Here is a 15675-nt window from a genome sequence, read left to right as displayed (position 1 = left end):
GAACTTCAAGTCCAATATACACTCCATTACTTCTTGTAAAGTTTAAAATTAGAAATTATTTGAATGCCGACAACAATTCACTTCCTTACAGTCATGCTGGCATAGTGCCAAATCCTCAGATTTATAATTTCTATTGCTTATTATCAAAGATCATGGTCAAGAAGTCAGCTTTTAACCCAAGACCCTCCCATCCTGGAGAAGTTCACTAACTAAACTGAACCATCCACTTTGACATCATATTCCTTAACAGCTCAGGCTCTCTCTGAACAGGGACACATCTTTATCCAGAAATCCACAGAATGAAGTTCACATCTAAGCCTTTCTCCCTTCGCATTCCAACTTCATCCATAACAACAACCATCTTTTATGTGGGGAAAGCTTAATTTGTTCATCTCCCTGTTCAAATCTTGCTACTTTTTCATTCTCTAAGCCTGTATTTTGCAGGTTTACTTTTTTCTTTTTCTTTTCTACTAGGCATCTTCTACCCTGGACCTTCTTTGGACCATGACAAGTCAATCCAAATATCTCGTTGTATAAAAATATCATGTGTTCCTAACTTCTGTGAATAATGCCAAGACTGCTAACTGTACTTGATTTTGGGTTTTAGTGTCTATTATCTGTATTGTTGCTGCCATAAGAAACTTTTAAACATTTGTAGATAAATGTTTCTCAAACTGTAAATCATCAAATCAAAGAATTCAAAGGGAGTCTCAGTGAAGGGTAGGGAAGAACAATGTTAGCAGCACCATAATTTCTCTACCACAAAAAAATTAGAAGTGGCTGTAATTATTGGCAAGTATTTTCAACAGCCAGAAAACTGGCAGCTGCCTAATTCCTTCAGGTAGGGCAATGAATATTTAAAAAAACACCACAAAACAAACGTGTAACCAGGAATTGTACCAATAACAAAGCTGCTACCATGTCCCTGGTGCTGGATGAACTGGGATTTGCTAAGTCAGGATTTGCCATACTTTGGTTCAGGCTAAGGAGCAACAGATCTCACATCCTTGGGGTGAACTCGCAAGCTGGAAAGCCCCTGGCTCACATACAAGGGATTGAAGGTGTCTTGAAAAATATTTCAAAAGGTGGTTTTGAAACCCAAAAGTACAAGATAACTGAAGCACAGAACAAGATACCAGAGCTAAAATGAAGACATTTATCTCGTCTATACTACTGACTAGCAGCCAACTACTTCACCCTAACAAATATTACCATCAGGACGGGCTCAATTTAAGCTCTCCCTGAATGGCAGCTGGACTGCATGCCAGGTGACTCTCCCCTTGAGCAGGGACACCTCTCAAGGATAGAGATTCCTTACCTAGACTAAGAGATCCTTGCTTACCCAAGGCGGAGAGATCCCTTACCCACAAAAGATCCTCGGTAAGTGACTGATAGCATGCTGAGTTAATACTATGAACCATTACTAATCCATGTAGCTACTCAATATTATTATAAACATTGTATGGATAATTCCATTAGACATAAACCATTGACCAAGTCTGAGACTAAAATTGGATCCAGATGCACCTAGGTTCCAAAATGAGTTTAGAAAGCAAGGGGATTCACTCTGAAGCTCACGACTCAACGGGAGGGTTCTACTTACTCTTTGCATCTCCGGTCTCTGTGTGAATTATTCTAACTCTATTTTCCTTTGTATGTTCCCTCCATGCAGTAATTATTAAGGTGAACCTTGCCATCAAAATTATTGAACCTTGTCAAAACACCGTTAGACTTAGTTAAGTTCCATCAAACTTACTGACCTCTGTCAAATTATTATTTTACCTCAATAAAACATAGTGCTGCTTCTCTCTTTTGAGTGAGGTTCATTCCACTCATCCACAATAACAGGAAGATAAACTTCTTAAAAATATATGCACTCCTTTGGTTTAAGAAGCATTCTCCTGGATTAAATTAGTCCTATGTTCACATTTCCCTTCTACTCTGTTCTGGTGAGACCCCACCTGGAGCACTGTGTCCAGCATCACCTGGAGTCCTCAGCACAGGACAGACATGGACCTGTTGGAGTGGATCCAGAGCAGGGCCACAAAAATGATCACAGGGATGGAACACCTCTCCTGTGAAGAAAGGCTGAGAGAGGTGGGGTTGATCAGCCTGGAGAAGAGAAGGCTCCAAGGAGACCCTGTTGTGGCCTTTCAGGACTTAAAGGGGCCCTTACAGGAAAAATGGGACAGACTTTTTAGTAGGGCCTGTTGCAATAGGACAAGGGGTGATGGTTTTAAACTAAAAGAGGGGAGATTCAGACTAGATATAAGGAAGAATTTTTACAATGAGGGTGGTAAAACCTGGCCCAGGTTGCCCAGAGAAATAGGAGATGCCCCACCCCAGAAACATTCCAGGTCAGATTGGACAGGGCTCTGAGCAACCTGATCGAATTGAAGATGTCCCTGCTCATGGCAGGGGAGGGCTGGACTAGATGGCCTCTAAAGGTCCCTTCCAACCCAAACCATTCTGATTCTATGATTTCCAATTTATATACCATGGTTTTCATCGCCAAAGCTGGTCAAAAAAGGTCCAATACCTTGCCTGAAGTTTCCCCACCACCAATAAAAGCACAGCTGTGTCTAGTAATTTTCCAGTCCAAAACTAACTTAGGTCACTGAAATGTGATAAGGCTTACACACATTTAAAGGAGCAGTGGGGCTAGTAAGAACATTGCAAAAGCCACAGTAAGAGTAAAGTGACAATGCAACCTTAGACATAGAGCCCCTCTCAGTATGTCCATATTATTTTGCAAGCTCACTGCGTCCAGGTAAAAGCCCGTACTGAAATGCAGCCATTCCCCAAGCTCTCCAACCCATCCCTCCAGGCAGTCAGCTTCTTAGAGCCAGTGTACTGCACCTACTGCAAGTCTCCTCCACCACCTCCATTTTGGAGGAAGAACTGCATCTAATGATGCCAAGGAAAAAAAAAAAACCTTACAGCAGAAGACATTCTCTAATCAGCTATTGCGTGACATCCACTATTCCCACAGCGTCCTTTGCAGTGACCAACAGTTCCACATGTTTTCTCACAAATTGGCATTTCTTGGCTAAAGCTATTCCTACCTATTACCTCTGGCTATAATAGTTACAACCTCCCTAGAAATGCATCCGTGCACAAGCACCAGAGGAGGCACTGGAACACTGGGACAAAGCTTCTTCATATTATAATTACTTGTCTCCTTAAAGACAGTTGGGCTGATGGAGATTGTTTTCTCTCACCAACTGGACCTCCTGTCAGCAGTAGTTACCTTAGCCTGATAGGTCTGCTCAAGCTCCATTTTGTACAGTCTGACTTGTTCTTCATGTTGATTTCGCAGATCCTCCAGGGCCTGAGTCATTTTGGATTCATACTCCTGTTGGCGACTAGTGTCCACCTCGACCAAACGATGTTCATGTCGTTTTCTCGTTTCTCTTATTTCCTACACACACAAGAGAAAAGAATGGGGACAAATTCCCACATGAGGGTAAACAGTACAGCAATTACATTCAGACAACAATTGACTATTTCATTACTAATTATTTAGTATATAGGAGCTGCAGTACTAAAGGCATTTAAGCCTAAGAACTGCTGCATGTACTAACAGATTCAAGTTACTGCTCTCATTTGGCAGGATATAATTCTTAAAAGTGATCCAACTTAAAAACAGGTTTATAAATATCCATTTACAGTTTAAGTAAGGAGCTGTTTTATGCTACAAAAGTCAAAATGGGGGGATGGGATGGACAGGACAGACAAGAAGAAAAAGTTAATTTTTACACAGCAAAGAGATTCCATGTGCTACACTACAAACCCTTTCCTTCTCAATATACATGCCTACCTTACAATAGCAGTCTACAAGGAGTCAGGTAAAAATGAACACCTTCTGTGACCACTACATATATTGAAAAAAATAATCATTATAGAGAAAAACTGCATCTTCAAACTTCACTTGTAAGCATATGCAGATCTTCTCTCTTTTTCTGTATACTGGATGACCTCTACTCATTGATTTTTATTACATTAGCAATAAAGCAGAAATCCAAGCAACCCTAAAGACGTAAATATAATATTTTCTGATCAGAGTTTGTACTAAGAAATTTTCATTTTTTTTAGAGAAGTACGAGTTCTCTGTGCCTAGAACACTAGTCCCAAACTAGTGAGATAAGACTTCTTCATGTTGAGCTCTGCAGAGACCTAGCCAGGCCTGAATGCATGGTATGAGAAAGAAACAGTTTCTCCCTTCAGGGTAGGTGGTTCCTTCAGGGAGTGGTTCTGAGTACTGGGAGGAGGCCTGAAGGGAACAGCAGGGCCATGAGGAGGAACAGCAGGCAAATGAAGCAAGGCTCACTTTGCACACCTAAACTGGAGTCATAGCAGGCTAACACAAATTCCGAGTGACTTTACAAGTTGTTTTGCAGAAATGCTCTTCCATCTAAAAACAGACTTTTGGAAACATGCCCTTCTACTGACAGAAATGTGCCCTGATGTGATCTGGAAGAAGCTTTCTCTTCTCCCTAGTGAATTTTTACACCAAAACACTAGCAAGCAGCAGTCTCAGTAACTGTAGGCAATGACCCCTCAAGGAGGCCACAAAAATACCAGAGGCCTACAAAGTATCAGGTGAAGGACTGAGCTGATGTAGCAGTTCAACACCACTAGCACAAGCAGGCTTCACTTGCCACACTCCCACTCATGACATTCTAAGTCTAACGAAGCTTTGGACCCTTCATTGAACCAAATGAATTCACTAATCTAAAGGAAACCAATTCCTTTTTTTCTTCATGTGTTGAATTGGTCCATACATGGATCAAAGAGCTCCAGGATGGCTAAAGGAACACCCCCACTTCAGCACAGCAAGCTTTAAGATTAGCTTCTGCTGTCTCATTTAGCTTCACCTTTAGTCAGTAGTAACACAATTCTCCTCAGGAAGCAAAGTTATTTTAAGGCCCTACAACCAAGCAAGGGTCTGTCATTGCAGTTGTGTGCAGCAATCCAACTACTCCAGGGCATGGATGTGAGACAATGGTCAGTAGTACTCAGGGTGATCTACCTGGTTGGTTTCTTTGCCCTGCTCCATGCCCTGTCCTTATCACACAGCTGTGCCCCATCCCTTAGTCCAGTCTGGGCACTCACTTGATTCCATGGTAAGACATAACTCAGCCGCTAACTGGCAAAAATTAAACTCAACCAAAAAACCCTAGAGTGTTTTACTAGTTATGAAATGGTTTGGTGCATGGCAAGCCAAACATCACAACTAGTGTAGGTGAGACGAAGGGCAGAAGCATGTAGCAATTGCTCAGCAGCCACTAATTGATTAAGCTTGCAGAAGAACCAAAGGTCAGAGTTGGTTTTCACAAGATGGAATAAACTGACATAACACTTTGCATCTGGTAGAGAGAGGTGGTCATTCTTCCCTTTCCCAATCTCCCAGTCCCCACCTGTGCCTTCCCACTATTTACTTTATAAAAAGTCTGGTCCTCACTAGGACTACTATGAGCCAACTCAACTCACTAAACAGGCAGAAAACTACCCCTGCAAAAAGCAGGGTAATTGCATACTGTTCTCGTCAATGAAAACAGGTTACAGTCAGGTCCAACAACCACCAAAGTTGTGCAAAGTGGTGCAAGGAGCAAGGGCCATGCAACCAGGTCCAAAGAGAGGGAACAAGACTCTCCCTTTCCCACAGCAGTCAGCTGCTATAGCTCACCTAATGTCACATGGAACAATACCCTTGTCCTTTGGCTCTCGTGCCAGCTCCGCCACTGATTTACCATGTAACTCTTGCAAAACCTTTATTTTATTACTCAACCCATTTATAGCAAGGATAATACCAATTTTCCCTACCTGGACTAGTTAGTAATTGCTTATAGTCAGTTGAATAAAAGCTACATAAACATCAGACTGTGATGAGATTACTAGGTTGATAATACCTCCTCAAACACATTCTTCCTGAAATCCAGATCCTCTTGCAAGCTCTGGCACCGATTCTCCAGGTCCACACGCATGAGCGTCTCTTTCTCCAACTGCTTCTTAGCCACAGCATGGCCATCTTCAGCCTAGTTAAGAATTTTATAGATAAAAATTTAATTTTGTCTGGATCCCTATTTTCCATCCCCATAATCCCTTCATGGTCTTCATTTGCCATCTTTGGACCAATTATCCACAACAACAAATCTAATTTCAAACCCAAAAAAACCCAACAAAAAAAGAAAAAGAGTGTGCGTGTGCACGCTTATGAATATTTAAAACAAGCTTTCATGTTTGTATACCAGTTATTTAAAACACAGGATTATTTCAATACAGTATGATAATAGAGCTGAGGATTATTAATTCCTCAAGCACAATACGTTGCATATTCTTAAACTTTTGACTAGCAAAATTTCTAAAACACCATGTCGCTTTGGTTGTCTTATAGACATTTCTTACAATTTGGTTTTCTATCCAAGAGGGGCAGGCAAAGATTCGACAGTAAGCAAGCTGGATCAATGATGTTCAGACTATAAACTAATTGCAAAGAAAAATAACAAATTTTACAATACACAGCCTCTCTTGTGCTAAAGCGAGGAAGCATTCACTGTCACACCTTAGCCAGTTGGGCACGCAGATCAGCCACCTCTGCTTCCAGACTGCGTTTCTCATTCAGGACGGTACTGAGCTCTGCCTCACTTCTGTGGAACAGCACTTCAAGATCCTTAATGCGACCCTGAGCCACAGACAAATCTGCATCTTTCTTCTTGTAGCTGAAAAAACAAAAGTTAATTATATTTATAGGTGGGTGCATGCACATCTCACGCGTGTCTTGGTTACAACTACAGCTATTGTTATTATACACACTTTATTAGGATTAGTGTGCCACTAGGTGGCTCCTAGAGTAACCTGTAAATGTAGCTAATAAAAGTAATCATAAACACTTCTTAAAACTCACAGCTTGTACCAATGTGTTGTAAATGCATTGCCTAATAAAGAAGAACATATGTCATGGGCAGGCAAGGGAAAACAAGGCAGCAGCTCTGACAGCTAAGAAACAACAACAAAACTGCTTTACGTACAAGGTGTGTAAAGAGTAGTTTTCCACCTCACTGCTGCACAGCACATTTAATTGCTGACATCTATCACGTTGGACTACGACCCCTGAGAAGCAGAGCACATACATCTCCCAAAGAGGCCTATTAGCATCCCCAGTGTTTTGTACTTGATGTGGCCAAGCCCATTCCCTAAGATGTAAAGTAATCCACTAAGGAAGTGTGGTCACTTTTCAGGAATAAACTAGTATTTCTTCAGCAGCATTCGTTATGAGCAAAGCAGCTCTGGTCACTTTAAATATGATTATTTGAGCTGTTATATCCAACTCACAGAAATCATCACGGTCATCCTCCTCCTGCCCACTGTCTACCTTTTCCTCTAACATACTGACTTTCTGCAGCTTCTTTAGGTATGTGTTGTAATGTTATTAAAACTTATGTGAAGTAATCCTTCCTTGCTGCAGTTTAAACTCGCTATTCTGCTCTCACACCACTAAGAACACAGGGAATGGCTTTTTTACTTTTTCTCTTAAACCATCTTAGAATTCATTTTTCTCCTTCCCTTTCCTCAAACTTCTCTTCTATAGATCTGTAGCTTTCAGCCTGTGGTCAGTGAGCTGCCTTTAAGGGCCCACAAAAATAACTTTGAAGAGGAATCCTACTACCTATAGGCTCTAAAAAGCTCTGTATTTGGTCTGCAACTCCAAATGTGGAAGAAACATTACATTTGAAAAGGAAAGAAAAGGTGAAAACCAATGCTTTACATTATACAAACCTTGCTCCCCAGCTCAAGTCCCAAGTCCTGGTTCCCAAACTGATCACTCGTACTGTCCTCTTGAATTTCTAATTTGCCAATAACTCCAAGAAAATACAATACCCAGAATTATTTTACAAAAATCCTGCTTTATGGGGTATTGGTGTGCCTACAGACAGTATTTCTTTACGTGCGTCAGCATGATGTGCATGTTCTCCTAACTACAGGATGAACTGACACATTTGTTTTGTGATACACTCTAGCTACAAGACTCATGTTCCCTCTGTATTCCTTGGTGTAGACCTCCGATTTTGTTTTCATTTAACTGTAGCTAATTGTTCTTAATCATTGGTCCAATCTGTCACTGTGAATCCTGTTCTGCAACATATGCGCAGCGTCTTCAGGCTCAGCAGCTTGCAGGAAGCGTATAGACAAAACATGACTTCTACTTAAAAGACAGTTATTTAGCAGCAACCAGAAAGTCTTCAAAATAGACTCCCCGGACTCATGTCCTTACACCACATGTGTCAGAGTAAAACAAGCCACCGTGCATGTGTCACAGACAATCAGATCTGGAAACCTTCTGTCTGTGCAGTACCTAAAAGGCAAATGCCACTTCACACCAAGTATGAACAGCAGTGTACGCTTACACAGCCAATAGCTTCCTCCCAGCTGCAGAAGCCAGGCAGCATGCCAGTATTCCCAGGGAGACAGAAATGAACAGAGGTGTTCAATGTACAGCTTGACAAAGCACCAAAGAATTCCTGACAGTGATAAGTGACTTCTGCTCCTTCATGAACACTGACACTGGAAGACAATACCAAGCTGCTTTCATTCACATTTTTATTTGCATTTATAATTTCAGCCTGGTTTATTGTCTTCATGCAAAAAATTGACAGAAGGCTTTACAAAGGTACAACCTGATTTTGGGGGTCTCAGATGCCTGGAAGCTACAAAGGGGAGTTGATGTGTCTGTTGAGATGTATCAATGTTCTTTGAAGGACACCAGTTTAGGGTAATGCTCTAGAGCTCTTTTTTTTCCAGAAAGCAGCCATGTTTGCTCAAGGGAAATATTTCAGTGACCATGTGGGGTAACAGGCAGAATCTGCAGCAAGACTGTCACACAACTCAGAGGTGGGAGCTTACAGCTCAAGCAAGACCACCGCTAAAAGGAATGGAGGCCTACATATATCTACCTCCAGGCTTTGCTTGACTTGGGGACCTGTGACACTGGTAAAGATATGAACAGGCACTTCATGAACATCAGGACAGGAGACTTTCATTAACAGGCCAAAGTTACCTCTGCTACGAGAGAATGGACCCTGCTCACTACACCAGGTCTGGTTCAGCAGGCTCGTGGGAAGGTGCTGTTCCACCAAAGCAAGTGTTGTGCACCTCGTTAGTAAATTAAACGTTCCCATCTATACCTCCTCCACTCATCCCCTCCCTCCCTCAGTCAGTCAAAAGTTTTGTCAAAGAGCTAAAGGTGCACACAAAAAGCACTAGAAGCTGTTACATAGCATATAGACAAGAACCATACTTGCTTCAGAATTATATTAGAATGTCTGGGGTTTTAACAATATTTTAATCCTAGATTAAAAAATACATCCCTACTCCTGATACAAACATCTTTAAACTAAAAAGTTAAGCTGTTCCTTATACCACATAAACAGTGTTAGAACATCCTAAAGATATTTCACTTTTTATAAAGTGAAACCATCCAACTGCTTTATGAACTTGGCTCAATACAAAAAATTTTAAATTCATGAGTTGTGTTCAAGGTACTAATGTACATACATGTATGTATTGTACATATTGAAGATACACAAAATCACAGAATGGCTTGGGTTGGAAGGGACCTAGTGCCATCTAGTGCCACCCCCCCCCAGCCATGGGCAGGGACATCTTCCACTAGATCAGGTTGCTCAAAGCCTCATCCACCCTGGCCATGAACACTTCCATGGAGGTGGCATCCACAGTTTCTCTGCACAGCCTCTTCCAGTTTCTCCCCACCCCCAGGGTAAAAAATTTCTTCCTAATACCTAAATTAAAAGAGGGTAGATTTAGTTTAAAACCATTACCTCTCATCCTATCACTACACTCCCTGATAAAGAGTCCCTTCTCATCTTTCCTGTATGCCATGCCCCCTTTAAGTACTGGAAGGCCACTGTAAGGTCTTCCTGGAGCCTTCACTTCTCCAGGCTGAACAACCCCAGCTCTGTCTGTCCTCATAGAGAAGGTGCGCTCCAGCCCCCTGATCATCTTCATGGTCCTCCTCTGGACCTGTTCCAAGAGGAGCATGTCTGTCTTATACTGGGGGCCCCAGAGCTGAGCACAGCACTCCAGGTAGAGTCTCACCAGAACAGAGTAAAGGGGGAGAACCACCTCCCTCAACCCACTGGTCACACTTCTTTTGATGCAGCCCAAGATATGGTTGGCTTTCTGGACTGCTAGTGCACATTGCTGGGTCATGGTCTGTTTTTCATCAACCAACACTCCCAAGTCCTTCTCCGCAGGGCTGCTCTCCATCTACTCATTGCCCAGCCCATATCCACATTTGGGATTACCCCAACCCAGGTGCAGGACCTTGCACTTGGCCTTGTTGAACTCCATGAGGCTCGCACAGGCCCACCCCTCAAGCCCATCAAGGTCCCTCAGGATGGCACCCCTTCCCTCAAGAGTATCAACCACACCACACATGTTTTGGTTGGGTGGTTTTTCACGGGCGGGGGGGAAGGTGCTTTTCCCTCACAGCAAGTCTCATGTTCAATTTTTTTTCAGGATGTTTCTTTCTTATTTACAGCTTCTACTTTTGTTGCAAGATGCCAATAAAAACCACACATACAATTTTATCTACTACTTTTCATTGCAAAACAATTGTCCCCATCAGTGTGAAGGCCCCTACCTCAAAGTGGTTTTTGTTTCTTAATTTCCATTTAAAACCTGATCCTTGATTGTAACTTGATTGCTGATCAAAGAACATGGTAAAGGACAGTGACAAGTACATGTATTGTGAATAACACCAAAAACTCCACCCCCCCACCTCCCCCAAACACCCACAACACAAATAATTTAAAAGCACAGGCAGTTTTATGACAACAATGAAGGCAACAATTAGAAAATTAAGATATTTTCCCAGAAGACCTCCCTCACAGGAAACGCTTAAGTTTAGTTAAGATTTAGATGCTTCAACTGGGATATCTGCAACATCCACATGGTACTGGAACATATGAGAAAAAGGACCTGTGGGAGGTTCGTACCATAGCACAGGATAACTGACAATGGCTACAGTGCAAGACACTGATGTTCAGGCATCTGAATCCTACTTGAATAATGGGATATATGATTTCCTGACATTACATTTGCAAACTGAACTGTGTATGGATGCTAACATCTTAACCAACAGCTCCCCCATCTTCTGCAGATCAATCAATAATTTGGAACCAAAACTAGTTTCACTCTATGACAAAGCTCCCTCCAAAGAAATTACAGTTGAACATTACTTAAACTAGACTTGAAGGAGTAGGGGGATAATATCAGGCTTCCCCATGACAAGCTATGGGACAACATGCCAAGGTTAGAGGGACAGGGTGCCAGCAAGGACACCAGCAAGAGCCCTCAACTTGTTGCTCTGAAACATGCTGGGTACACTGGAACACACAAAGTCTTACGGAGATGAGCCAGAGGCTCCTGAGGTAATAGGAGCCAACAGGGCAACACCAGTGAAATACCACAAAGAAATTTGGACTCGATCTTGGAGGTCTTTTCCAACCTTCATAGAATCATTAATTAAAGGTGTGTTCCTCTAAGGTCACATGGCCAACAGCCCATCCGAAATGCCTCTACACCAAAGCATATGGCATGTGCAACAAAGAGAAGGAGTTATTAAACTGTTCTTATCCCAACCCATGAGCATTACCCTTCTGATTCCCTCACCCATCTACTGGTGGGGGAGTGAGCGAGTGACTGTGTGGGGCTGAGCTGCCAGCTAAACCATGACAGCTGCATCAAAAGCAGCAACCAGCAGGTCAAGGGAGGTTATTCTGCCCCTCTACTCCACTCTGGTGAGACCCCACCTGGAGCACTGTGTCCAGCATCACCTGGAGTCCTCAGCACAGGACAGACATGGACCTGTTGGAGTGGATCCAGAGCAGGGCCACAAAAATGATCACAGGGATGGAACACCTCTCCTGTGAAGAAAGGCTGAGAGAGGTGGGGTTGATCAGCCTGGAGAAGAGAAGGCTCCAAGGAGACCCTGTTGTGGCCTTTCAGGACTTAAAGGGGCCCTTACAGGAAAAATGGGACAGACTTTTTAGTAGGGCCTGTTGCAATAGGACAAGGGGTGATGGTTTTAAACTAAAAGAGGGGAGATTCAGACTAGATATAAGGAAGAATTTTTACAATGAGGGTGGTAAAACCTGGCCCAGGTTGCCCAGAGAAATAGGAGATGCCCCACCCCAGAAACATTCCAGGTCAGATTGGACAGGGCTCTGAGCAACCTGATCGAATTGAAGATGTCCCTGCTCATGGCAGGGGAGGGCTGGACTAGATGACCTTTAAATGTCCCTTCAAACCGAAACCATTCTATGATTCTATGAACCATCAGGGCACAGAAGCCAAGAAGGCTAAAGGCATCCTGGGCTGTATTAACAGGAACATAGCTGGTAAGTCACAGGAAGCAATTATCCCCTTCTGATCAGCACTTGGTAGATCACTTCTGTGTCCATTATTGCATCCAGTTATGGACTCCCCAGTGTAATAAAGACATTGATAAACTGGAACAAGTTCAGCAGAGGCCACCAAGGTGGTCAGAGAATTGGAGTACATGCCCTGTTAAAAGAGGCTGAGGGAACCAAGTCTGACCAGCCTGGAGATAAAGGCAGCTCCAGCAGGAGCTGACCAGAATGACAATATGTTAAAAGAAAAGTGACAAATTAATACCCATTTTTTCAAATAGAGAAACTCAGACCTTGATATTTGTATGGGTAAAATTAGACAAAGGCATCAACGAAGAATAGTAGTGGGCACATGCATAAGCATGAAAGAATTTGGGCACAAAAGAATTTGAAGATTCAGAGTCAGTTTGGCTTTTGTAAAGGGAAAGTAAGGGGAGTCAGCAGGGCTAAGAACCATGCATAGCAGGGCTCTGCAAGGGCCTGGCCTCACCTCTGCCCAAGGAGGCCATGGCAGATCTGGTTACTACACCACACTTCCAGGTTCGGTAGCACCCACGCAACTCAGAGGTCTTGGGAGACGTCTCTGAGTCTGATGTAAAAGCCTATCTGGAGCTTACTCTTCTTCACACATCAGTGGCTCAGAAGCACTCAAAATGCAATTATATTTAAGAAATTACTAGTAAATAAAATACAGAACAAGACATCGAATACTGTTACAGTAAAACCACATTTTGACTACTGGCTGACGTTCCAATTCTGCAGCCTTCCTCCCCAAGAGGATACAGTAATACAGGAAAAATGACAGAGGATAAAATGTTGATTGAAGGCACAGAGCAGCTTCTGTAGAAGCAGCAACTAAGCAGGTAAGATGCTTCCACTTGAAATAAAAACCATTATTAAAGGGAAATCTTAGGAGATATTAAGGAAAATACAAAAATTGGGGTATAAATTAACAAGTGGAACTGGACTGGCGTGTTTAAAAACATGTTCTTCATACAAAATGTAGGTAAGCTCAGAATCCCCTTGCTAAGTCCAAGAACACTACAAACAGATGGTCTCAGGATACTGGTCACACTATGAAATGAAAACCCATGAAGGCTTACAACATAGAATCCAGCTGGACCTCAGGAAGTCCCTTAGCTGAAGGGAATTGCTGAAGTCTGAAAAAATATTTCAGAGAAGCATTGTTATACATGCTCTGTTCTTGTACTCTTTAGATGGCTATGAGTGGCTTCTAACAGAGATAGATTACCAGGCTAGATGGATCTTTGGTCCAATCCAATACAAACTGCTCTAGAAAATGCCTTGGGATGCTTCTTGTAGACTTACTAGGCAAGGTGATGTCCAATTATCCCCAACACTAGAAAACCCAGAAAGTGTTAGAACATCAGTAACACGTTAAGTAAAAAAAAAAATCTGAAATAACCAAAACATGTGCCAGGGCATCCAAACCCCACGAGCTGAATTTGCACTCACATAGAATACTGGGGTAGTATCATTTGTCAGTATCTGAACAAGTTGCAGAAAGACATAAGCATAAATGCTTGCTCTGAAGTCCAGTACACTGATACCTTGTTCTTTCCTAGACCACAGGCCCTGTCATAAATCCCTGTGTACCCACCGAGGGTCTTCCTGCAGGCTGGTCAGCTGCTTTCCAAATCCATTGCGGCTGTGCAGGCAGACAGCCTCAGGAGCAAACTAAGAGCAGGGCTCCTTTAGACACAAACTAGGCCTGACGTCACCACACCCTGTTGCCTCCCTGGAGCATCCTCAGTGCTTTCAGGAAAGGGCTTCCCACACTCACCAACCCAGGCTTTAGGAGAAAAAGAAAAGGGAAGTCAGCTCTTGAAGCAGCAGGTTGGCTATATTTGGATCCTGTAGCTAGAAAAGCCCTGCAAGCCTGCAGCTCAGCAACTAAAATTCAAGTCAGTCTAACGTTGAGGAAACATTTCCCAGATATCCTTTCAAGCCAATGTTTTCTCTACTCTGCCTACTCCAACTATCCCTCCTCTTCTCCCTCTCTCACATGGGAGACCAGAGGAGAGATGTCCCAAGACAAAAGCCTATTATCTCCTGTCCCAACAACCCAACCTATTCCAAGCAAACAATGAAGTGACAGTGTCTGGGATCCCTCCTGGCCAGACTGTGCTAGCATCCTTAAGCCTCTCCTCTGTCATGAGCTAGAAAGAGAGACCGAGGTAGTCATAGTGAACATAAAATTACTCACTAATGTACTCTTACACTACACACAGCTCTCGAAGCACTGAAGCAAGCTTGGCCTGTGAGAAGCACCATCTGACTGTTAGCATGGGCAGGAAGGACTTCAGTCATGAGCTAGGTGTCAAGTGGACACTGTGCAAACCAGGCAAACAGACTTTTTAAAGCTGTGTTTGCAAGAATCACATTTAAAATCTGGCCATGTCACAAGCATAACTCTCCACATGGCCCAGGCTAGGCACCCTAAGAACACTCCAAGTACATTACAAATGTCTCAAGGGACTAGAAGCAATCTGGTAGAGAAACTTTCAAGCCAAGGACAAGTTCAATTCTGTTCCTACAGTTCATAGGAGTAGAGAGAAAACCAGGTATATTTTCCTCATATTTAGTCTATCTCAGAAAACAAAAAATTTTGAAATTCATCTGGCAGAATTAACCATCATTTAAGTGACTGGTAAGGGGCAACTCAACTGTCCAAACAAAGGGCAAGGGAGATGATGACCCAAGGGAAAATATCATCTCTATCACTTTCTGGGCTGGGCAGTATTAATCCCACTTAACTTTAGGGGTTTACATCTGACCTGGTTACCAGAGGGTCTTCTTATGGTTAACAAAGGCCTAGCTAACTGAGTCCATACACTTTAACGCACAGGCCATCTGAACGCATGCAGGCATATCATCTGGCATGAACTGTGCACCGAGTTCAATAGGCTTTACAGCAACTTACGCAAATAGAGATGCTTACTCTATAGCTATTTTATATTTGGACAGTTATTTTAGGGGCAAAGTCCACAAAATATCTCCAATGGCTGACTTTAACAAGAAGGCCCAACACAGAAAACAAAGATCCAGGGATACAGCAAAATTTACAGTGAAAACAAGAAATACTTCATCATGAATCAACTAGCTAGTCAGAAAAAACACAGGGGAGGGAAACAATTTCTTTTATAACCACTGAGATGCAAATGAAGGGAGATGGGAGACTTACAGTAGGCCTGTTCTGGCACTGTTGGATTAAAAGCAA

At 42.7% G+C, this 15675-nt stretch overlaps 1 protein-coding gene and 1 long non-coding RNA gene across 2 annotated transcripts in view; one reads left to right on the top strand and one right to left on the bottom strand.

Moving 5' to 3' along the window:
- The window catches only part of LOC142049855 (uncharacterized), a 704768-nt gene that overhangs the window by 568009 nt on the left and 121084 nt on the right, over positions 1-15675 (top strand). The gene's annotated exons all lie outside the window — the stretch shown is intronic.
- LMNB2 (lamin B2) overlaps positions 1-15675 on the bottom strand; it is a 40322-nt gene that overhangs the window by 12046 nt on the left and 12601 nt on the right. Inside the window, exons 3-5 of the mRNA XM_075077804.1 lie at positions 6566-6722; positions 5913-6038; positions 3251-3421 (exon numbers count right to left, since the gene is read on the bottom strand). Of these exons, the coding sequence (XP_074933905.1) occupies positions 3251-3421; positions 5913-6038; positions 6566-6722 (454 nt within the window). The remainder of the gene's footprint in view (positions 1-3250; positions 3422-5912; positions 6039-6565; positions 6723-15675) is intronic.

This window comes from Phalacrocorax aristotelis, chromosome W, assembly GCF_949628215.1.
Source record: "Phalacrocorax aristotelis chromosome W, bGulAri2.1, whole genome shotgun sequence".
NCBI classification, from domain to species: Eukaryota; Metazoa; Chordata; class Aves; order Suliformes; family Phalacrocoracidae; genus Phalacrocorax; species Phalacrocorax aristotelis.
This window is presented reverse-complemented; position numbering and strand designations above follow the sequence as displayed.